General features: G+C 33.6%; 1 protein-coding gene across 2 annotated transcripts; it reads right to left on the bottom strand.

Moving 5' to 3' along the window:
- Nucleotides 1-434: 434 nt before the first annotated feature.
- LOC106671991 (laccase-1-like) lies at nucleotides 435-25,128 on the bottom strand. 2 transcript variants are annotated; one of them, XM_014403031.2, is made up of 14 exons: nucleotides 25,049-25,128; nucleotides 5,968-6,108; nucleotides 4,515-4,606; nucleotides 4,034-4,438; nucleotides 3,773-3,980; nucleotides 3,526-3,716; nucleotides 3,306-3,392; nucleotides 2,479-2,602; nucleotides 2,349-2,414; nucleotides 2,127-2,275; nucleotides 1,611-1,794; nucleotides 1,324-1,536; nucleotides 1,049-1,267; nucleotides 435-989 (listed from the first exon to the last, which is right to left on the bottom strand). In XM_014403031.2, the coding sequence occupies exons 1-14, from the start codon at nucleotides 25,050-25,052 to the stop codon at nucleotides 646-648; spliced, it is 2,427 nt and encodes an 808-aa protein (XP_014258517.2). In that variant the 5' UTR covers nucleotides 25,053-25,128; the 3' UTR covers nucleotides 435-645. The 2 variants fall into 2 exon arrangements, with proteins under 2 accessions (XP_014258517.2, XP_024081645.1); XM_024225877.1 differs by lacking the exon at nucleotides 25,049-25,128 and adding an exon at nucleotides 15,825-16,003 and having other exon boundaries at nucleotides 436-989.
- Nucleotides 25,129-25,571: the final 443 nt, after the last annotated feature.

Genomic DNA, 25,571 nt, shown 5'->3' on the forward strand with positions numbered 1-25,571 from the left:
ATTGGATAAATTAGAGTAGATAACACATAATTTGTACTGTATGTGAATGTATTTATTAGCGTAAATGAAGGGAGGGCATAAGTTGAAAAATTACCTTGCAGCGCTCCCAACTGAATGTTCAGGTCATATATATTTTAGCGTAGTTGAAGGAGTGGTGGTGAGTGGTGTTCGAGAACTGCTGAAACCTGCAAAACTTAGGTTATATAACCTTTCAAACAGCATGCATGAATGAATGTGAAGTTCTTGACTTAGGATATTTTAATCACATGTGGAATGGTTAAACATGAAAGATATGGGTAATAAAAAAACAAAAACAAGATAGATAAAATGTGAGGATCCTCCCTGTAGCCCTAGCTGAAAACCAGCCAGGGAAAAATAAAATAAAGTTTTATTATAACAAAATTGTCTCTAAACTTTATATGTCTATTATTTACAAATTTATATGTTTTAAACATATTTATTGTTAAAAATATTGCATAAATATCACAGACAGTTTTTAATTATATCAATTCCAATTATTTAAATCCTTTGGAATTTAACATAGGGTAACAATTTATTTCTAAATGATGAAAAGGATTTCTTTTCTATGTAGGAAGTTATTACCACAGATAATTTGATATTCAAATGACTTTCTGATTCAGTTTCTCAATAAAATGTAAGAGAAATTAATAACAAAGATATCACATTTAAAACGGACTGTTTCACCAAAGTTGAACTATTTCTTCGCCACCATTTCGTAAAAATATTTTGAGTATTGTCAAAAGACGTATTTTTTACAAATCGAGGAATCTCATTTGCATGGATTTCATAAATGACCTCATTTTCTGAGGTTTCGGGGTTATTTGACATTTCCTCTGACGGCATATAGTTTCCACATTTTGGAAAACCTCTGGGCACTGGCGGAAACTCCGAGTGTTGTCCAACTTTGAAGACAAGCCCCATTCCAAGTTCAGAATGCCATTCCAAGTGGCAATGAAACAGCCAATAGCCTATTTATGACAAATTATTCACCAAATGAATTTGAACCAATAATTTCAGTTATTATTACCTGGGTTGTCTGCGTAGAATCTGATTATGGTGTATCCGCCGTCTGGAACGTTCACTGTATCTTTTGTGACAGGATTAATCAAATTCCTTTTTATCATGCCTTTTGCATCCAACTCTTCTATTTGCTGAACAGTCGTGTTTTTCCCTACTTTTTCAACAGCCACTATATCAAAGTAGTGGCCATGCAGGTGAAATGGATGATTTGCATCGTATGTGACACCTGCATAATTATAATTGTTATTATAAAAGTGCCATAATAGAGTAAAAAAGACTTACCTAGATCAATTAATATAACTTCAACCAAGTCGCCTAAGTTGACGTTAACAACATTTGTGCATTCACAATATTCGCTGTTACAATTAAAAGTAAGTTGATTTTCACACAGCATCTCTGGTTTAATATCATAATATTGACTGAGAAGGGGAAACGACGGTAAGCTAAGAGATATATGATTCAGTTGTGGCGTGTAAACAGCACGATCAGTTTTCACTATTTTCAAAAGGAAATTGATTATTTAAAATATTCATGATATATTTTCTATATAACAAAAATCAGAAATTTACCTTTGGAAAAACCATATTCTGGTGTTTTATGGTACTTCGGATTGTCCAAAGGGTGGAAATCATAGGAAAAAATAAACTTTTGGTCTGGCTCCTTGTTGACATCTTTCCTTTCCAAAAATTTGCTTTTAAAAAGGTTGTTCATGCAAAGAAGTCCTTTACAGTCTACATTAAATGGATTCAAAACCTACAATTTTAATAAATCATAAGGTAGAAAAGTACAAAATAATCGTCTACATAATCAAATATGCTGTAATTAAATTCTAGGAGTAACAGAAAATAAATGCAAATTTTTAATTTTTTCATTTAAATTTTAAAAAATTTGTTATATATTAATATTAACATTTATTTTATCTAACCAAAAGACAAAAGAAAACATTTCAAACAGTTATCAAATACTGTAAAACGGTGTCAGTAATTTTTACATGATTCCATAAACCGTTCATTATTAAAAAAATTAATTAATTTAAAAAACTAAGTACAATATTAAGGATTTATTTATTTAAAACTAATACAAACCTTTCCCTGCCCTTTAGCTGCTTCGTAGCTCAAGGTTTCTGAGGGTTTTTTCAAATTCGCATCTTCGTAGTGCAATATGCTAGCAGAATGAGCTGCTTTAAATCTTTCATCGCAGTCCATCAATCCCCTGAATCTAATCCAATAATTTCCTACAAGAAAATATTAATTTATTGTTATATACAAGTTATTGAATAAAGTTTCAAAGATTGAATGAGATCTTACCAACTGGAGCGCTGGCTTCTAGAATAAAATCCCATCTTTCGCCAGCATATGATATTAATGAATCGACTGGAAAATCGGGATCAATATTGATAAATTTGATTTAGAATAAACTTCTTTAGTCGTTGTTTACCTTTGACAAGTTGTATATCTTGACCGTCACTGCTGATAGCCAAAATAGTATGATTATCAATTTTCATCTCAATAGGGCAGTTCAATATTCCTGAATTTATTAGCCTGAACCTATATTTAAGACCCTGTAAACAATTTAAAAAATGTTTTTATAGGTAATATATATTTTGTGAAAAATAACATTATTACATGGTAATTATTTTTGATAATTAAGTAAGTAAATTTCCAGTAGGCTCATCAACTTATGAGATCAGTATTAACAAAATTTAATCATTAATTATACAAAATAGACAATAAGTTTACACATTGACAGAAATTAGGTTAATAACGGAATAGATATCTATTTTATAGCCTAACACTCTTGTGGTGTTGACAAAACCAGGGCAGTTTCAACTCATTTCATACATTCATGATAATAAATACTCGTGTTAACACAAATATTGTATAGAAGACATAATCAAGCCCTCCTGGCTCCTCAAAAAAAAAAAAAAAAAAATCATGTATTGCCTGATGATTTTTTTTCCTGATATTTGTTCCCACAGTGCCATCTAGTAACAGTGCAAATTGAACTCTCAAGTTTCTTTGCCGAACTAAGTACGGAAGTGGCGCATACTGGCCTTGCTTATTGCTGGTTTGTTATTCCATTCATTAATATTATATTCTTAGCTTTGGTCGAATTTTAATTTTAAAAACGAATTACATTATATACATAAATTATCAAATTTTAAAGAAATATTAAATTTATAAAATATAGATGTTAGACATTTTTATTTATCTATTTAAATAATATTTTAATATAATTTGTAAGTCTGAATTAAGTTTCCTTACCTTTTTCACTGTAAAACTGGAAAATGGTGTATAAACCAGTCTTCCATTGTCATCAACAAATTCTTGAAATTGACCACGCCCATTTATCTAGAAAATAAGACCAAATAATCAAATATATTCAAAAAATGTTTCAAAATTTAATTAAAATGTTGTTTATATCCATTTATTTATACCAAGACAAAATTAATTATTGCATGATGAACTGATATAAATGACATACGAGTAAAGTGTCAGCTTTGTTCTTTCCGTTTGAATGGTAATGCTTAGCAAAAGCACTTTCCCCAGGTTTGTGTATCCAGTCTTGAACAACGATGATATGCTCGCTCAAATCCATGTCGTACAAAGGAGCATAAATGTCAGATCTCTTTTTAACAATCAACGGCCCATAAACACCCTCACCGCGCTGTAAACCTGCGTTCAAAACCCCATGAGTTCACTTTTTCTTTGAATTTTTATTGAAACTGTACCAATGTGCGAATGCCAAAAATGTGTCCCTGGATTCGGTCTGATCTGATATCTGAATGTAGTCATCGGCATGATAGGACATTGAGTTACAAAAGGAACACCGTCCATGTAAGGAGTGTATTTCTGTTGTATACCATGCCAATGAATTGAAGTCGTGCCGTCTTTCAGATGGTTTTCAACATCAACAATAACTTCATCTCCTTCACACACCTAACAATTAACAATTAAACAATTTATCCAATATACAAAACAATTTAACCAACCTCAATGAGGGGTCCAGGAAATTTTCTATTGATAGTCAAAATAGTCCTCTCGACTCCATCACCGGCCACACAGTCTTTGAAGTAACAATGAGACAAATTATGCGGACAATTATGACAAGCTTTGCTCATCGTGTGGTAATGCTCCAGCACAAAACGGTAGTTGCAGACCGTACTGGTGGCATTCAAACAATTCCTTTTGCACGGGTGGTCTTCCAAATAACGATTTGTCTCTTTTTCATATTCTTGGTCATATTCTTCAATCTGTTCCGGTCTTTCTGGCGGGAGGGTGTAAAAATTAGAGAAGAGTATTGTTGTCTTTTCCTCTTGTGTTGTGCTTTGCACCGTTGTGAAAATTGGTGCTGTTTCTGGTGTAGTTTCTGGTATAGTTTCTTCCATCTGTTTTATCTGTTTACATTTCAAAATGCAATAATTATGTAACAAACTAATTAGCTTATTTTTGTACTGAAAAAAAAATATTGACCTCAATAATCGAGTCGTTGTTGTCAACAACTTCTGTTATGTTATATCGTGTATCCATTAATGTATTTGTCACAGTATCTGGAGATGTTAGCTCTGAAAGAATTACCTTCTAATCAGTTTCTAATATAATACACAAATTTAAACCAATTATTAAAAATTAAGAATTTTTTATTTCTTATCTCTGCACGCATAAGGGCAGGTTCCTCAGGGAAGCATACTTGGCCCTTTTCTATTTTCCATATACACTGCAGATATTCCTACACACATTCACATTTCGACACACACATTCGCTGATGATACAGCGATTCTTAGAAGCAATTCGGACCCCTCAATTAACACTCAACACTTACAACAACACCTGAATGAATTAACAGGATGGTTCACAAAGTGGAGAATAAAGGTAAACCTAACAAAAAGCATACAGATCTATTTTACCTTATGTAAAAATGTCAGTCCTGCGGTGAGTGTAAATGGAATTCCATTGCCTACCACTGACCTTGTGCGTTATCTTGAACTTTTCATGGATAAACGACTGACTTGGAATCCCCATACAAGACGGAAAAGACAGAAAACAAACCAACGTTATAAATTGTTAAAAAGACTACTCGACTCACGATCAAAATTAGACTTGAAAATAAACTTTTAATTTACAAGACAATGATTAGACCTCTCTAGGCGTACGGTTGTGAAGTGTGGGGCTCAACCAAGGATTCCAATTCCCAGCATCTCCAATCAATCTAATCTAAAATTCTCCGTCAAATTATAAATGCTCCTTTTTATGTTTCAAATTGCACTATCTATAAAGACCTACACATCCCGTTTGTCCATGAACTCATCAAAACCCGATATAAAAAATTTCATCAATCACTGAACACACACAGTAATCTATTCAAATTTATCACTTCCAACCCTACCTGAAAATCCTCCAAGACGATTGAAGCGAAACTGGCCCCGAGCCCTTCTTATTGTGTGAAGACTGAACAAGATATCAGTGTGAAGGAGTGTTACCACTGGGCAACTTCTCCTACAAGAGCGTCAAATGATAATTCAACATATACGAACATATTTACTTAATACATCACTTGTAGTTGTAAATACAAAATAAATGTAATAAAAAAAAAAATTATCTCTGCATTTGTATCTAAGAAGGATATAGACATAAGTGCAATATTTATTATTAACATATATAATTTTTTTCTTTTTCTTTCCGTGCAGTTCATATATTTATCAAGGAGCTGAGTAATGGGCTTGGGATCAAAATCCTCCAGAACCCCCAAAAGCCCCAGCCCAGCAGCGGGCTTCCCAATCCCTCTCTTCCCAATTTATTCAACAGATAAATAATCTATTTCAATAAATACACAATTTTGATACAGACTGTGTGTGTACTTAAAAAGACCAAATTATTAAAAACCAATGGAAATGAGAATCAAATAAAGAAAAGGCAAATTACCAACCTTGATTTTCAACTTCTTGTGCAGTGGAATAACAAAACAGTAGTAATAAAGTTACCGACACTGTAAACATTTCTGAATCTGGCTGTTGATTATTCAATATAAATCTGGTATATTGCGGTGATTTTTCCAAACAGTGCACACCTGGAAAATTATAAATTTCTTTGTTCAGTAAATAATAAAATAATAAAGTAACACAATAATTTATGTGTGGTGAATAGTGCCGTTAATCGATATTTATTTAGAAATCGTGAGATGCGGTCTGGTGTGATGTAGATTTAAAAAAAAAATTTTCTTTATCGTGCCAACGTTTCGATCTTTATTGAGATCATCTTCAGGGCTCAAAGTGTTTGTCTTCTGTGTAATTGTGCCATTCTTGCGTGTCTTCGGGCACTCTCGACATGACACGCAAGAATGGCACAATTACACAGAAGACAAACGCTTTGAGCCCTGGAGATGATCTCAATAAAGATCGAAACGTTGGCATGATAAAGAAAATGTTTTTCTGAAACCTACATCACACCAGACCGCATCTCACTATTTCTAAATAAACAATAATTTATGTATTTTCTTATAATGATGCAATATTTTAACATTTTAATATAATACAAAAACTAATGCATACAGGTCTTATTGTTCTTTATGTTATACATGAAAATTATGACCAATCAAACAACATATTATATAAATTTATTTATTGGTTGGGGTAGTCAATTTTTTTTTTTTTTGTTTTTTGTTATTCCCGTTATAATAGACATTTCATGGTCGATACCCCATCTTCAGTTAAAATATGTCAAAAACAAGTTTTCTGTCCCATCCACCTTCCCACCGACCCTGAGTAGATCCCATACCGGCAGACCACGGCCATTTATTAGAATTTAAATCTATGAAGGAGGTCAGTATGTTAATCACCTTGTGTTGTTCAATTTCTAACTTGAAACTTATTGCAAAAAGGTTTGGTCCTGCGTAAAAGGAAACAACTCGCTACACTTATTCATAACTAAGTTAATAATAAATATACAATAAATAATTTATCCTGTAATTTATATATTTGATTTCTTAAGAGAGAAATAATTTTATTAAAGACTATCCATGATGTTGGGTATAAAACTTTCCAACAGTAACAGCTTGAAGGCTTTGTATGTTTCCTCTTTTCTATGAAATCATTTAACATTAATGGCCATCATTGTGGAAAGAAGGACCTCAAGTGTTCTCTTTGTTCTGTGAATCTTGGAAGACGAAAAGTCTATTATTGACCTCACCATTGTCATTCATTTTGCATACATCTAGCATTTGGCACTATTTTGAACCCAACTAAAGTCTATTCTCTGCTCTACATTTGGAAAATATCCATAATGTAATTTAACTTTTGAACTATTTTGCCAATCGATTGACATTTTCGATGTAAGGAAAACTTAATTTTATAAAAACTTGATTTAAGAGTTAATTAATTTCCTGTTTCCTTTGTGTATTTTTTTCTTAGTATAGTGTCACTTTTTCTCTACTCTATAAATTGACAGGCACTGCTCCTACTTCTGCCGGTGTTGACGCGGTTTTATATCCTTTAGCTGTTCACTCTGCAGTTATTCTTTAACTTAGTTCTAATTTAGTTTTTAACTTAGTGTATAGAATAGAAAACCAAGCAGCAGCCCCTTATTTAGCTATAATGAGATACACACTTTGGTAAACTGTTGACAGTGCTTTTATGTTTCATTTTGCTTGATTGGTTCTAATTAACCTTGCATATGTACACGTAGTTGATTCCTTCACCTTAATTGTAAAAAACAATTAAAAATTTTGACTGAAGATTGGGTATTGACAATAAACATCCATTATAATAATAACAACACTCTACAACAAAAAGAGTGGTCTTTAACCCAATTAATAAATAAGTGAGATACATGTCACCAAGAAATAGTGGCTTAAGAAAAACAAGGACAAAGAAAAACTTGTTTTTCTTGCAGGAATATATTTTAAGTGCTACATTTTGTACCATCAGCAAGGTTTTTTTTAACGTTAAAAACGGCTAAATAAAAAGGGCTAAATTTGAAATTAAAACAGGCCAATTTGATGTAATAAAGGTTGATTTGAAATTTAAAAAAAAAAGTTAATTTGAAGAGTAAAAAAAGTGATAATTTGAAGTCAAAAAGGTAAATTTGTTGCAAAAAAAGTGAAATTGAAATTTAAAAAAAAGAGTTAATTTGAAGCAAAAAAAAGCATTTGAAATTAAAAAAAAAGGTTAATTTGAAACTTAAAAAAAGCGTCAATTTGATGCCATAAAAGCTGATTTGAAATAAGAAAAACGTTGATTTGAAAATAAAAAGTGTTAATTTGAAGTGTAAAAGGGTCAATTAGATGCAAACAAAGTGCATTTGAAATTAAAAAAGTAAACAAATTAAAACAGGTTAATTTGAAAATAAAAAAGTCATAATTTGAAGTCAAAAAGGGTAAATTTGTTGCAAAAAAGTGAAATTGAAATTTAAAAAAGGTTAATTTGAAACTAGAAAAAGCGTGAATTTGATGCCATAAAAGTTGATTTGAAATAAGAAAAACGTTAATTTGAAAATAAAGTGTTAATTTGAAGTTTAAAAGTGTCGATTTGATGGAAACAAAGTGCATTTGAAATTTAAAAAAGTACACAAATTAAAAAAGGTTAATTTGAAAATAAAAAAGTCATAATTTGCAGTCAAAAAGAGTAAATTTATTGCAAAAAAGTGAAATTGAAATTAAAAAAAGTTAATTTGAAAATTAAAAAAATTTTAATTTGAAATTAATAGGGGTCAATTTGATGCAATTAAAAAGGGCCAATTTGAGGCAGTAAAGAATAATTTGAAAGTTATTCAGATGTCGTGAGATGCGGTCGGGTATGATGTAGGTTTCAGAAAAACATTTTCTTTATCGTGCCAACGTTTCGATCTTCAGGGCTCAATAAAAGATCGAAACGTTGGCTCGATAAAGAAAATGTTTTTCTGAAACCTACATCACACCAGACCGCATCTCACGACATCTGAATAACTATCGATTAACGGTCACTAACCTCTACACAATAATTTAAAATTTAAAAAAGGTTAATGTGGCGAAAAAAGGTTAATTTAAAATTAAAAAAGGTTAATTTGACGCAAAAAGATTAAAAAGGATCAATTCAATGCAAGAAGGGGTTAATTAGAAATTAAAAAGGGTCAATTTGATGAAAAAAGTGAAATTTAAATTTAAAAAATAGGTAATTAGACGTCAGAAAGTTCATTGAAATTAAAATAAAAAAGTGTTAATTTGAAATTAAAAAGGGTCAATTTGAGGCAGTAAAGATTAATTTGAAATTAAAAAAAGGTTAATTTGACAAAAAAAGGTTAATTTAAAATTAAAAATGTTAATTTGACGCAAAAAAGATAATAGGGATCAATTCAATGCAATAAAGAGTTCATTTGAAATTAAACAGGGTCAAATTGATGGAAAATAGGTTAATGTGAAATTAAAAATCGTCAATTTAATGTAAAAAAGTTAATTTGAAATTAAAAATAGTAAATTTTATGCATAAAAGGTTAATTTGAAATTAAAAAGCATTAAATCCAATCGAAATGGAGTTAATTTGGCGGGAAACAGGATTAATTTACACTGGAAAAAAGTTATAAGTATAAAAAAATCCTGATATAATTAAATAGATTAAAAACCTATTTACTAGGACAATTATATTTAATTTGATATTCTCCAAATCAATAATAAATAGCTACAAAAACTGAATTTGTACCAAATGTCTAAACTTTAAAATCTTGAAAAAGTTGGTTTTTGACTAATCTTGTTTGAACCCGATTGTAGATGAAGACGGAAAGATAAATGTTAGAATAGAAGTAAATAGATATTTTGAATAAATAAAAATAAGCTGACGATAGCATTATGGATTTAATACCATGGGATTGCTTAATGAAAATACATGTTTTTATTTATAACAATTTCCCGAAGTAGACATTGTGTAACACAGTACGAAGTTGAAAAATCAACATTTTTTTTCACCTTCCAGGCTTGATATTGACTCAGGCGACATTGCACATGTAAATATAATTGACCAAGAGCTTAAAGGCCGTCGCTCAAGATTTGATCAATTATTTCAAAAGCACATAGTTTCACATAAGACGCCGTGATTCTTCCTTGACCCGACACTTCTGTATGAACTTGCGTCATTTTTTGATGCCTGCCAGCGAGAAAATACAATGAATATTTTTCGAAGTAACACTCAACTTATTTAATCCTATTTTTCGTGTAATTTGAATAAGGCGTTATCTCCGGTAGTCGAGGCAGCACGTTCCAGCCCAAGTGCAACAATTATCGCCGGCTCATCAACGAAGTGTGAGACCTTGCCAAAGCCGGAAGAAAAGAATGCTATCCTATTATCTAAGCCAACTTATCCTTGATGGCTTTAGTAAAAATGAAATAAAAAATGTCTTCTCGAACTTCGGTGCATTAGGCTGTTGGTTGCAGATTTTTTTTTTCTTCAAGAAGAATCCAATTTCCAACGCTACAAATTATGTAAGAAATGTATCTTTTGCACAGAAGTTATTAACCAGTAGTTGCACCCAAGTTTCTGTCCTTGCAAAATGTCAACCAAAACAAAAATAATCTCCAGACTATACCGTGGATTATAACCAGATGGAACTTAATGCAATTTCACTGTGACTAATAGGCTAATATAAAAATAATCGGAGTTTCAAAATTTAGTGGTCACGTTGGGCAAGAAAAGGAGATTTTTGGTATGTTGAAAGATACGGTATCGACATCTTAATTAGATCATTATTCCAACTATTATTCACATAATTTGTTAGTCATTAAAAGGGTTGACAATCTCAACTACCTTCTTAAATTTAAACTCAAAAATATAAGCAATGCCCAATTATAAAATGTTAGAGCGCAATTGGATAGTCAAAAAGTTGAATATTCTGACATTGTTGACGGAAAGAAAGAAACAAAAAAAGAAAGAGAAAGAGATAGGTTTACTAGTCTGGTATACAAAAACCATCTTGGTCCTCCGGGCTGGATAAAAACAAATGGATAAGATTCAAAGAGAGGGAGACTGACAATAAGGTTCAAAGAGGAGAAATGCTGAGTGAATTTGGTATTATTTATAATAGCAGAGAAAAGTCAAATACTGACTATTCTTCCATTCCACGACAACAAAAGAGAACAGAGAGACAGATGGGTAGAGGGAAAGGGAGAGAGAGAGAGAGAGAGAGAGAGAGAGAGAGAGAAAACGTCAATTATTGGTTTCGTATATAAAAACTATCTTGGTCCTCCGGGCTGGATGTGAACAAGCGTCTAAGGCTCAAAGAGTGAGAGAGAGAGATGCCACGTAAGTGGCAGAGAAGTCCGAGAGACCTAACTTTGCGGGGTGAAATAAAACTCTCTCTTTCTCTCTCTCTCTCTCTCTCTCTCTCTCTCTCTCTCTCTCTCTTTCTTTCTCTCTCTACCCATCTCTCTCTGCCTTTTAACCAACAGTATTAATATATTTAACTTTCTGTCTAACAAACTGCACTATAACTTTTTCAAATTGTGCATTGTTTATACTATTTAAAATAACCTTAAACGCTTGTCTGTATCCAGCCCGGAGGACCAAGATCGTTCGTGTATACTATATTATACAATTTCAAGTTCATTACCCCGGATATAATGTGGAGAACTCTCCCCATTTAACAAGATGGTTTCTAATTTTCTGTTTTTAAAATGCTTATTTTTAATAATGAATAATTAATTACGACTGGGTTACTACATAGAATAGAACTAAATAAACGCATGAAAAGGTAGGATAGTTTGCAGTTGAACAGACACATTACATAAAAGCCTTCACGGATCTCAATGTTTGTATTTAATCTGAGCTTTAATCCGTCAGCGCGCGATAATAAATTGGCCCATTAAACGCCGGATTAATTTATTATTCGATCGATTAGCGCCAATCGGCTAGAGCCCGGTGAAAAATTAAAAAACAATAAAACTCTCGAAAGATGTTGGGAAAACGTCTCCGGCTATAAATTGTAATGTCCACTGATTATCGCTGATTGCACCACACCACTTGGTTTGATAGAAGAAAAGATTTCGTCTCCCGTCGGAGACACGCTTAAGAGCACGCATGTTAGTTGAGGGGAAAAGAAAAAAACAAGACATATCACTCAGCCTTAGACAATTTCCATCATTTCAAAATAGTCATTAATTAGTTAATTTAAAAAATGCAATACTTAATAAGAAAGTTTATAAAATTTGCATTTTGGCGGTGAATTTATCGCTTTAAAAGCCCCTGCTATGCCCAGTCTAACATATAAGATTTATTTTCGTTTATCAAAGTTTCTTTAATAAACATGAGTTATTTCTTAAAAACCCATTTCATAAGAAATAGACCCAGTCAACTTATTAATAATTAAAACAAATCTCATAAATATATAGCAGAATCATCCAAAATTTGATTTCAACTTTTGCCTGAAGAAAATTGTGAATTTTTTTTAAGTACACTTTCGGGTTATTTATTTATTTTTAATTAACGAGCTGTTTGTTATATTTGTCCTTTATGTTGTGAAATAACGCCTTTAACTTTGTTTTTAAAATTCAATGCTGAATGTTGTTAAATGGCTAATTAAAGACGGCTAAAGAGAAACCTCAGAAAGTAAACAAAACCTGTAATCTTCAGACACTGAATTATCTTAATTGGTTTAAAACAATGAGAATATTGGGAAAGGTGGAATGTTGAAAATCGTCGTGATCAGTTTGCAATAATCGTGTGTACACATTAAAAATAAATATATTTAAAAATAACCTGATTATCACAAAACAAACTCTAATTTATAAAATAAATGCGTTACGAGCAAAATAGATAAAACAAAAAATATTTAAAAGATTATTAAACGAGTTTATTACAAATTAAATTTACTACATAAATGTATTTTACATCATTCTTTCATTTACATTAATTAGAAATAAATAAAATACATTATAAACAAAATTATTAACCAGACTTAGGCATAACAACTTGATGGTAGGTAAATGAGCCTTTCTAAATATTTTAAAACGTATATATTTCCCAACAAGTTTGCCATAAATTTTTTTGTAAATAAAAAATACATAAATAATCTTTTTACCTTTCTAGTTGTGTGTGGTTTTAGTGAATGGTCAATTTAAGACAAAGAGGCATTAATTTTACACCATATATTTATGATCGTGAGTTCTGGCTTTTTCTCACGTTTCCCGACCATAATTGGACATAATAATCGTCATTATGATACATGGTAATTGTAAAATCGGCGAAAAAAAACCCGACCATACATGTACATTTTAAAAGGAACGTTTTTGAAGAATGAGTCAGACTCGCTAGCTGTGTGATTTTTTATCTTTTAAACACGATGAATATTTAACAGTACAATAATAAAATTCTAACATTTAGAAGAGAAACTAGGAAGGTAAAATTTTGGCAAGTGAACCGTTGATGACGATGTTATGTAAAAGTCGGCATTTTGCCGACTGGAGAATGTATGTGGTAACTACATACGCACACAAACATACTAGAGGATTTTCCTGTCGTTTTGTTTTAAAGTTTAAAATCTTCAACAATATTTTGGTCCTTTCAGCTTTAACCAGAGAGAGAGAGAGAGAGAGAGAGAGAGAGAGAGAGAGAGAGAGAGAGAGAGAGAGAGAGNAGAGAGGGAAAGAGAGAGGAGAGATAATGAATGAATACATTAATATCGTTTTATTTAAAAATGTCACAAATTTAGGGCGCGAACTCTTACGATTAACGAGAAAGCAGATAGATAAAGAGGGTGAATGAAAGAGAGAAATAAAAGGATAAAAGAGAGAGACCTTTAACTACTACATCCTTCTATCTACAAAAGAACTTGGTCCTCCGGGCTGGATGTCACGAGTGTTTAAGGTTATTTTCAATTTCATAAACTATGTAAATTCTGAAAAGTTATAGTGCATTTTAGTAGACAGAAATTTAAGCATATTGATAATGTTGGTAGGCAAAGAAAGATCTAACTACTCATTTCGTATGTCCGAACATTTTTGGCCCTCCGGGCTGGATATGGCAAGTTTTTAAGTTCTTTCAATATATAGAAAAAAACTTAAAATTATAATAAACAGAAAGTTAATATATTGACATTGTTGGAAGAAAGAGATAGATAAAGATAGAGCGAGAAAGAGAGAAGTGAAGGAGATAGATAGATATAGGGAGAGAGAGACAGAAAAACGTTTAACTCCTTGTCTCGTATATACGAACCATCTTGGTCCTCCGGGTTCGATATTAACAAGCGTCTAAGATAGTTTCAGCATTATGAACAATTCATTAAATATAGTGGTCTATTGACCAAATTACTTCTTTGAAATTATTAATCTTTTTATGTAAGGTTTTGTTTGAAATGAAAAAGTTAGTGTCACGAGCAGGATTCGAACCCAGCCGAAGATCGACACTAACTTTTTCATTTCAACCAAAACCTTATATAAAAAGATTAATTATAAACAATGCTTATAGTACGGTTTGTTAGATATAAATAAAGATATATATAAGATATATATATAAAACTTTTCTTAAAACGAGAGANAGAGAGAGAGAGAGAGAGAGAGAGAGAGAGAGAGAGAGAGAGAGAGAGAAGGCGTGTTTCAATATATCTATATATTTGGAAAGAAAAGATTTTTAATTTTTAATCTCTACAAAAAAATACATAGTTATAGATTAATATCGTAGTAATCCTTATATTTTATTTTCCGTCGTATTAATAAACTTATTTTTTATTATGTGTTATACACAGCTTTTATTGGCAGACTTACTGACAACAATTTGAATCAATTTAATGCAAATTTTTATACGGCCCTGTATGTAAAACCCAAAAAATAAAAATCCATTCTTCTAGCTATAAATTTACCGATTGCAATGACGATAAATTAATTAGTTTATTTTTACAATTTCTGACACAAATGTCTTATTTACATTAAATATTCAATACCAATGGAAATGAGATTGTTTCATCACCTAAAAGAACGTGCATGTCGTCAATTTACATATGTATGTAATCATTTAAAAAAAGGGAATAAAAGGAAAGAGAGAGAAAAAGAGGAATAGAAAGAAAATTATAGATAGATGGATGGGGCACGTGATGAGTTGGAAGAAAAATTGACAGAAAGATTAAGCGAAAAAAAGAAAGATATGTTAGATGGATATATTGATAGAGAGTGGTAGAGTAAGAGCGAGAGTGAGTGAGAGAGAGGAGAGATAGAGAGTAGTGAGACAATGTAATGGTCAGATGTTGCAATAGATCAACGGTGCTTCGATTTCGAAATTTTAAAAAAATTGAAATAGTTATATTGTATAATAGTTATATTACAGTATACGACCAATTAAAAATTATTATGATTTACCCTTTTAACACAAACAAAAATAAGAATTCTGTGACAGTGAAGAAAAGTGAAATATTAAAAACAGCGAAATTTATAAAACAAAACCAATAAGGATATTAAGATATAAATTAGAAGAATCACAGCAGGGAGCGTGAGAGTTAAGAAATAGAGAAGAGAGAAAGAGAAAAAAAGAGCGGCAGAACGTTAAGGAATGAGGGTGGCACAGTTAAGCAATTATTAATTAATTGAAAAGAAATAGCTTACCTACTTCTCACTTTATTCCATACAAAAAAATAATATCAAAGAAAAGACTGCGAAAACAAGGATATTAAGGATATTAAAATATTAATAAAAGAAATATCAAGTTGCATAAAGAAGAAAGAAATAGAAAGAAAGAGTAAGACCAAGAGAGGGCTAGTTTGGTTCAAGAGGGTTAGATGGTCAAAATATAATCACACGTTCAGAATCAATTTTAAATAGAAAAGCATATAAACGCTCACCCTTTTTTATTTTTTTAAGTAGTTAGTAGTTTTCGATTGGCCTTCTTTTCCAAGTCACAGAAGCAGCCGACGAACGAGTGTTGAGCAGAACGACTGACATCAATCGCGAGGGCAGGATTGGCCCCGAAGTGGGGAATGGCAGAAGACCCTGAAGGCTATCCTGCATTCTTCTCTCATTTTAGGCTGGCCAAGAACGATTTCCCTTTTAATTTGTACTGAAAAACTGGTAAATTTTGAAAATCTTATCAAGAGAAAAATCACGAAAAAGGCTTTTATGAAACAAACTTAGTAGTCAGTTTTGCAGACTTGGCTTTTCAATTTTATACGTGGTAAAGGTCCAAATGCGGTCATGCATATTTTTTCTCTACAGTTTACAAATTTTCCAGGATCCTCTCAAAGCCCACATAAATATGTTTACATTGTTTGCGATCTGAATATTATATATAGCAGGGATCTTACTTTTGACTACAACAATAAATAAAATTTTACTAACTAAAAATATTACATTTAAATTTTATTTTTTTCAGGAAATTATCAAAATATAGAAATCCGTCTAAATATGGCGTCCTTTTAGATGCAAGAATTATGTGAAGTTTGTAAAAATATTTCTTGCTTGTTACAAATAAAACAATTGATTTATTGGAAATTTATTTATCTTTATTTTTCTCTTTCTATTTCTCCCTCTCTCTCTCTCTCTCGCTCTCTCTCTCTCGCTCTCTCTCTCTCTCTCTCTCTCTCTCTCTCTCTCTCTCTCTGCCTTTTAACCAACGGTATTAATATATTTAACTTTCTGTTTAACAAAACTGCACTAGAACTCTTTCTCGCCCCATCTCTCTCTAGTTCACTTTCCTTATCTAACTGTCACCCCCTTTCTTTTTCTCTCTCTCTCTCTCGCACTCTTCTTCCTATTTCTCTCTCTCTCTCTCTCTCTCTCTCTCTCTCACAGACAGTCTCCCTCACTCTTTTTTCTCCCACTCTCTCTCACTTACTTAATTTTTCTTCTTTGTGTCACTTTGTTCTCTTATCAATTTCACGCTCCCTTTATCAATCGCTCTTTACTTTTCTCTGTACATATCTCTCCCTCCAGCTCAGTCTCTTATCTATCTAACCCTCTCTCACACACACTGTCTCTTCCTATTTTCCTCTTTCTTTCTCTACCTATTTCTCTCCCCCTCCCTCCTTCTCACCCACTCTCGCCTTCCCTTATTTGCGTTGATTGTAAGAGAGACCGTACGCGGCCTAAATTTGCGAGATTTTATAATAAAACGATATTCATTTATTCATTCTCTTCGTCTGTTGTCTGTCACCCTCTCTCCACTGTCTATCTGTCCATTTCTCTTATTTTCTCTCTCTCCCTCCTTCTCTTTTTTCTTTCTCTCTCCCTCCCTCCTCTCTCTCTCTCTCTCTCTCTCTCTTTCTCTATCTATCTACCTACCTATCTATCTATCTTTCCATCTATCTATCAATTAATCAATCAGTTTCCACATTCAGTTTAAATTTTCTACTGTTTATTATTGTATACAAACAATCATCTTGAAGGGCATGTATGTAAGTTCAAATTGTAAAATATTTGTTTCTCTTTGAGTGTTAGAAAGGTCAAATTGACCTCATTTTGCGAGATTTGTAAAAATAAATCGCTTATGAAATCAAAATCTCCAGTTCACATTCCTAACATATTTCACTCTCTCCCTCTCTCTCTCTCTCTCTCTCTCTCTCTCTCTCTCTCTCTCTCTCTCTCTCTCNCTCACACACACTCTCTCTCTCACTCTCTCTCTCTCTCTCTCTCTCTCTCTCTCACTCACTTACTAAATCAATCACTAAACAAGCGTCTAAGGTTCAAAGTGGGAGAATGACTGAATTAATTTGGTTTTATTTTAAAGTAGCAGAATTTTGTCAAATACTGCCCATACATACGTTCAACGACAACATGAGAGATAAGACACAGAGTGAGAGGGGGAAAAGAGAGATGGAGAGAGACAGTCAAGAGAGAAATAGAGATAGAGAGAGAGATAGAGAAAGAGAGATGGGGATAGAAAACGTCAATTATTCGTCTCGTGAATAAAAACGATCTTGGTCCTCCGGGCTGGATATGAGCAAGCGTCTAAGGCTCAAAGAGAGAAAGACAAAGAGGGAGACGCCATGTTAAGTGGCAGAGAAGTCCAAGAGACCTAATTTACTTGGTGAAATAAAACTCGGTAAAAATATATTTATCTTTCTGTCTACTAAACTGTACTATAACATTTTCAAATTGTGCGTTGTTTATACTATTTAAAATATCTGTTTCTCTTTTCTACTTGTCACTCCTTCTCTCTCTCTCTCTCTCTCTCTCTCTCTCTCTCTCTTGACTCTTTCTATAACTTTTTCAAATTGTACATTGTTTATACTATCTAAAATATCTCTTTCTCTTTTTCTCCCACTCTCTCCCTTTCTCTTGCTCTCTCATTCCTCTCCATCTATCTATCTACTTTATTTATCTCTCCTCTTTGCTTTTCACTCCTCGTCTCTCTCTTTCCTATGTCTCTGCTCTTAACTTCTCACTTCTTCTCTCTCTCTCTCTCTCTCTCTCTCTCTCTTTCTCTCTCACTAAATCTCTTTCTGTTACTTTTCTCTCTTACTCACCTCATACTCCACCTCTATATCACTTTGTTCCTTCCATACACTATCGTTCTTGAAAGTTCTTCCTTCCCAAACCTCTCTCTTCCATAATCTCATTCTCTCCCTAACTTCTGCCCTCGTTCAACCATCTCACACTCCCCCCTCCTAAATCAAGACTTCCCTTCATTTGTTTTTTATCAACCTCTGGGCAATAACGATTCTCCCAAAATGAAGTACATAGTTAACCAATTAATACATAGATAATTTGTATATGTATTTTAACTGACTTCCAACTTAATTCCGAGTACCTATCCTATTTCTTGGATTTTTCTTGATTATTCACAATGGTCTTCTCCTGATTCTTGTATATAAATTAAAAATTCATATCTATTCTTAGCATTCAATTGGCTAAAAAATATTTATAAAATTCACTAATTCATTTCTGTTAAAGAAATACCAGGAAGAACCTTAGTATTAGGTCTGATTAGTCAGGAAGAAGCATTAAATATGTTTATAATTATGCATAAAGCTTGCGGAAAGGAATAGCAAATAAAAGAAATCGTATATATCATAAAAACACTGCACGTACAAGATCTAGTCGTGATTATTTACTAACAAAGATTTTCTTGTCCGGACTTCATATCCGCATGTCGCTCTTTTTAAAATTGTTCCACATAGCGATGTTTTTAAAGGCAATTGTCGAAACCTCCAAAAATTGCGACTATGAGCAATCAATTTTGATCAATTAATTTGAATAAATCCACGTTGGAGTTTTGAGATATTTTTCCGTAAATTATTATCACATTATCATATTGAGTGATTCATCAGCGGGTTTATACCAGTGTTAAGAACAGAACATGCTCCTTGTGAGTGGAAATTCCAAATTATGATCAGCAAACTTTACTTTCTCACGATTCGTCATCAAAGTGGTCACAAGTCAAAATAAGAAATAAACAAAAATTCCAGTGTGTAATAAAAACGAATCGCTTTTCTCGATTAAATGTAGTTTATATGAACTGTGATATTTTTTTTGGGTTAAAGCTCTACAAAGGTTTATCTAAAAATAAATCACTTCCTTTTTCAATTGGTTATCCGGTTTGTGTCATGGCTTCAAATAATTGCTGTACTTTCATCACTATCATCATTATCGTTTTGCATCAGACAGGATAGATTTATAAAGAAGCAAATATTGTGAGGGGGGGAACGATGTTTCTTTTTTATGGGACGAGTTTCTTTTCTAATGTATCCGACCAAGGACGAACCGCAAGAACCGGCGGCGAAACCAAAGATCAACGAATCTGATCGCATCATCTCATTTAATTAGGCAATAAAGATAAAAGTCAATATCCTTGTAAAACATTTATAAAAAACAATGTGGCAATATGCATTTTAAATTGACACTGTATGAATTCTGCAACTCGCAGGAAATGTAGTAATTACATTGATTGCAACAATAAATAATCCCTTACTTGAAAACCGCTAAATTAAAACAATTTTATTGAAATTCTGACTGACGGGTTAACATTTAATATCAACTGAAATCTGACATCGTTTCCTTTTCTCCAGGAAAAAAGTTTTTATCCTTTCTGAACCAAAAATTACGCATAAAATCATGTTGTGCTACATAAGTTGTCCACATTTTAATCTAGGTATACATTTACTACAGATTTATTAGACTTTGTCTCGTAAATAAAAACGAACTTAGACCTCCGGGCTGGATATAAACGAGCGTCTAAGGTTGTTGGTGGTTTTAATAATTTTAATTTTACTAATTTAATTAATAATTTAATATTTTTTGGTTAACAATTTTATTTTATTTTAAAGTAGCAGAATATTGTCAAATACTGACCACACATACATTCAACGACAACAAGAGAGACAAGACAGAGAGAGAGGGGGAAAAGAGAGATGGGGAGAGACAGTCAAGAGAGAGAGAGAGAGAGAGAGAGAGAGAGAGGGAGGGAGAGAGAGAGAATGGGAAGAGAGAAATAGAGAGAGAATGGGAAGAGAGAAATAGAGAGAGAGAGAAAGAGAGATGGAGAGAGGCAGTCAAGAGAGAGAGAGAGAGAGAGAGAAAGAGAGATGGGCAAAGAAAACGTCAATTATTCGTCTCGTGTATAAAAACGATCTTGGTCCTCCGGGCTGGATATGAACAAGCGTCTAAGGCTGAAAGAGAGAAAGACAAAGAGAGAGACGCCATGTTAAGTGGCAGAGAAGTCCGAGAGGCCTAACTTTGCTTGGTGAATTAAAATTCGGTACACATTTTTTTATCTTTCTATCTACTGAACTGCACTATAACATTTTTAAATTGTGCGTTGTTTATACTATTTAAAATATCTGTTTCTCTTTTCTACTTGTCACTCCTTCTCTCTCTCTCTCTCTCTCTCTCTCTCTCTCTCTCTCTCTCTCTTGACTGTTTCTCTCCATCTCTCTCTCTCTGCCCTGCTCTGCTCTGACTTTTTTCCAAGTATGAATCTATTTAACTTTTTTTTTATCTTTCTGTCTACTGAACAGCACTATAAATTTTTCAAATTGCACATTGTTTATACTATTTAAAATATGTCTTTCTCTTTCCTACTTCTCACTCCTTCTCTCTCACCCTCTCCCTTTCTATTGCTCTCTCACTCATCACTCTCCATCTATCTATCTACTTTATTTATCTCTCCTCTTTACTTTTCACTCCTCGACTCTCTCTTCCCTATGTTTCTGCTCTTAACTTCTCACTTCTTCTCTCTCTCTCTCTCTCACTCACTCTCTATCTATCTATCTCCCTATATTTGTATATGTATTTGTCTTTTATCCTGTGCCTCTCTATCTATCTCCCTATCACTACATCTTCCCCACTTTCTTACATCCTCTTTTATTAGGTTGTAATGATTTCTTTTGTTTTAATTTTTTTCAAATATTTGTATTTTGTATAAACATTTAAATATTCATAAATCTTCTGCTCCGTCCCGGAGGACTCAGAACATTGGAGGTTTCATCTCTAACGTCTATGTTAATTCTTTGCGTTGTAAAACCTTTGGTCTGCAATTTAATTTGTACTTTCGTTTGAACTGTCTATCATCGCTGGTCTGGTCTTTCTAATCGTTTTCAATTGCCGGTTTGTGTGATTTTTTATTTATGGGCCAGCACGAAAAATTGTGAGAAAGCAAAATTCACCTAAAAAACCTAAACAGGATGGATGATGATCAATGTACTGATCAAACTACGGGTTCATCACTCCACAGAATACATGGAGGAATCTCATCAATTTTAAATATGAACATTGCGTCTCTATTTTTACATATATTTTACAAATCATCCTCCCAGCGTTCTCAAATCTTGAAGTTGTCGAAATATTATTTCATCCTTTGTCCTAAGAGATTACTCGATTCGTCCCGTTGTTTTTGCAATCGGCATTAGTTTAATATGCGCCCCTTGAGGGATAATACGCGGTAGCTGGATGTAAATGGACGGCTACGCACTGGGTTAAGGACGCTTGTTTTAACAATGGGCAGATAATTTTTTTTGCCGACAAACCAGGTGATCCGTGAGATCCTTGAGGACGTTCTGTTTCACAAGAAGGTGATATTTCCACGGACTCCGGTCTCTAATTTAAGTAAAACGTTCTATCTTTTAATTCGAACTGCACATCCTTCTTGTCGGTCGTTGAAGCAGCACTTAATGCAATGTACCGTTATAAAAGCAATCCAATTTAGTGATAGAGTTCTTCTTGATAAACTGTGTATGGTTAAAAATACGTAATTTATTTAGTTTCAAATTAAATCCATTATCTTTGGACATTAGTTACAGGTAATTAGGAGTTATCGCAGTCAAACTAAACAATAAATAATCTGTCTTGTTTGCGTTCTTTGATTAATCTAATAATTGACTGATTAATCCCATTTGCATAAAAATTAACATTGTGACTTTCCATTCTGCTACGCCTAAAGTTAATCGTCGTTGACATCATTTGATGTTATTCTTAAACATTTTTCAACAGCTCCAGTCAGGCATTTGAGTGCGACAGTGTCAGAGTCATAACATTATTAGAGGAAGGATAATCTAGCGCGAAATCGCCAGGAAGCTGAAGTACTTCATTCTGTAATATGAAGGGTTCTTCGGCGCTTCAGAGAAACAGGGCTTCACACTAGAAGACCAAGACAGGGTCTATCTAGGTCTACAAAGGAGAGAGAGAGAGAGAGAGAGAGAGAGAGAGAGAGAGAGATAGAGAGAGACGATAGATTCATCCGTCATCAGGCTCTACGCAACCGCAGCATTATGGAAATGAGATAAGAAATCTGAAAAGACAAATTCGAAATGTTTCGGTTTCCTCCAGAACTGTAAGAAGAAGGCTCAATGAAAATAACCTCAGGGCCCGGCACTCGGCTCGTAGACGTCTTCTTACCACAGTTCAGAAAATGGCCAGGCTTCAGTTTGCACGGGAACATGTGAATTGGACATAAGAAGATTGGAGACGAGTTGGCTTCAAACCTTCAGATGAGCGTATGGAGACGCTCAGAACGGTCCAAATTGCATGGTTCCTCAGGTGGCATTTCACGGTGGGTCGTTGATATTCTGGAGAGGCATTTCCTTAAACGCCCACACCGAATTAGTTGTGCGAGGAAGATCTTTAACTTCATAGGTACTTACAGAACATAATCAAAAAACAAATAGTGCCATTTACCCCCCCCCCACATCGGTGCGAGATTCGTGTTAATGCGAAAGATAATAGGCCCAATAGAGCCTGTATTTTATGTGGATGAGTACCCGAATGAGGTACGATCACTAATCTGGAGGAACAAAGCTCAACAAAAAGTAGCTACCCAAACATTAGGCGGCATAGAAAGAAAAGCAAACCTATGTATCACAGGGGCAATGAGAACAACCCTTTCAAAAGCATTAGAAACTTGGCTAAACCTACCTTCATTTGAAATATTCATAAAAGGAGAGGCTAGGAAAAGCTCACTTAGGCTCCAGGAACAATTAAATTGGAAAGGAACTAAACAATTCGGGCATACAACCATAATCAACAAAATAAGACACCCATTATTAGAAATGGGGACTGATTATATGATCCCGGGAACAATCTTCACAACTTTCTGTAAAGTCTCAACGGACTATAAAGGAGAGGAAGAACACAGGAGAGCATCAGATACATTGATATGTTATACATAAGGTTTCAAAACAAACGAAGGAACCGGATTGGGCATTTTCTGTACAAGCACAAAACATGAGCAATCAAACTCATTAAGGAAGTACATTTCGGTCATTCAAGCGGAAATACATGCCATCAATGCTTGTGCCCTGGAAAATCTTAAAAGTGGTTACACTGACAAAAAATCCTCATAAGATCCAATAACCAAGCAACCATTAAAGCATTAGCATGTAAAAGAATCACATCAAAATTAGTCAATGAATGCATCCAAAATCTCCAAAACCTGGGGAAACACAACAACCTGATGTTATCTTGGGTGCCAGGGCACAAGGGAATTTTGGGTAACGAGAAAGCAGACAGACTGGCCAGAGGAGGATCTGCAAGACCGTAGATAGGTATTCTTCCGAACCTATTCTTGGGATAGCAAAAAGAAATATAGAATCCTCCATCGCAGAATGGATTCAAATAAAACAAAAGGAGAAGTGGATAAACTCTCTCATAGTAAACTTATGAGGAAACAACCCTCACCAAGATTGGCAAAATCACTGCTGCAATTGGAAGGAGAAAAATTCAGAGGAGTGGTAGGACTACTATCCATCCGGTCACTGGCATTTGAGAAAATATCTACCCTACATGGGTATATACAACTAAAATCCCATCTGCAGATTATGTAATGAGGAGGAGGAAACATCCACCCATATCATCTTCGAATTCGAAGCAAGAGCTCAATGGAGGTTTAACCTAACGTACGGAAAAAAGTTAGGAAATCAAATTGTAGCAGCAACAGTCAATGACCTGATACTTCTAAGAAGAAGGATGGAGTCTATTGACTGAACTAGGGAACTAGGAAGATACAATAAGCCAGAAGGCTACAGTGCCTGGGGAGTGCAAAACCCGCTTCCTAGTATCCTTTTTCACCATACCATACCCGAATGATGTTGAAATTGAGTGATTGGTATGGGCAGCTCGAAGTCCAGATTTGAACCCAATCGAACACATTTGGGACCAACTTAAGCAACGAGAACGACGGCGAAGTCCAGGTCTTAACACGCTTGAAGAGTTGGAAACGGCTATTCTTGATGAATGGGGAAGTATTCTTGAGATTTTATCACAAATCATTTCCAAGGAATGCAAGCGCGTTTAACGGAAATGATTAGTACCAGTGGTAAAAATCCCGAGACGCGTAAACTTTTCTTTTTTGTCTATTTTCTCATTAACCATGTTTTGACCTAACTATAAGATAACAGGATACGGATAAGAACTTAACTATTTCAAATAGCAAAGTGCACATCAATGAACTTTTTTCAAAAGGTTCTTTGACGCTGAACGGTGGAATCAAAATTATTACTTTTAATAACTGTTGGTTGAAAACATTCGAAAATCTCTTTTATTTAATACTGCAGACTTGTATGTTCAAATGGGCTTAGGCTGCAATATTTATCATGAAATTTCTCTCTTTTTAGTGACAGATAGCAGGCCGACTACTTACCCATGGGATGTATTGTCACCCGAGCATTGAACGTCACGTGAAACACCGTGCCTATCTCCAGTTCAGATTGTCCGTTAGCGCAATATGCTCATGTGAATACTTTGCTAAAGAAAATTGGAATGCCAATACATCATCAGACCTCATGAGACAAACATAAACTATTAGACACGTACTGAATATCGGTTCAACGTGGCCACTTCAAAAGCGAGAATTCGGAGACGCCATATTGCACAAGACACCCATCCTTGGTTGGCCTAGTGATCCCAAACATAAAAGGATACATGAATCAGTCTACCATAGGGATGAAAAATCGAGAACAGAAAGGTAGTGGTTTTAACTAAAGAACTAACCAATTAAAATGTTTAATCCCCAGGCGTATTAGATTGGCATATATTTAGTTTTTAAATAAATAATTTTATCTGTGTCAAATGTGAATGTTAAATACAGCCCTGTGATTTTTTTTTTATTTGTATAGATCTTATTATTGATTAGTAAGGTATGAAGGCTTGGAAATTGCCCAATG

The sequence above is a fragment of the Cimex lectularius genome, unplaced genomic scaffold (assembly GCF_000648675.2).
Source record: "Cimex lectularius strain Harlan isolate CLEC.00 unplaced genomic scaffold, Clec_2.1 scaffold32, whole genome shotgun sequence".
Classification (NCBI taxonomy): domain Eukaryota; kingdom Metazoa; phylum Arthropoda; class Insecta; order Hemiptera; family Cimicidae; genus Cimex; species Cimex lectularius.

Bases quoted from the DNA above. Each gene is read 5' to 3' on its own strand.
- LOC106671991 (XM_014403031.2), bottom strand. The intron at 2,603-3,305 runs GTAAGGAAACTT...AATTGTTTACAG, and splicing joins CCAGTTTTACAGTGAAAAAG to GGTCTTAAATATAGGTTCAG. The intron at 1,795-2,126 runs GTTTGTATTAGT...TTAAAATTGTAG, and splicing joins CAGCTAAAGGGCAGGGAAAG to GTTTTGAATCCATTTAATGT.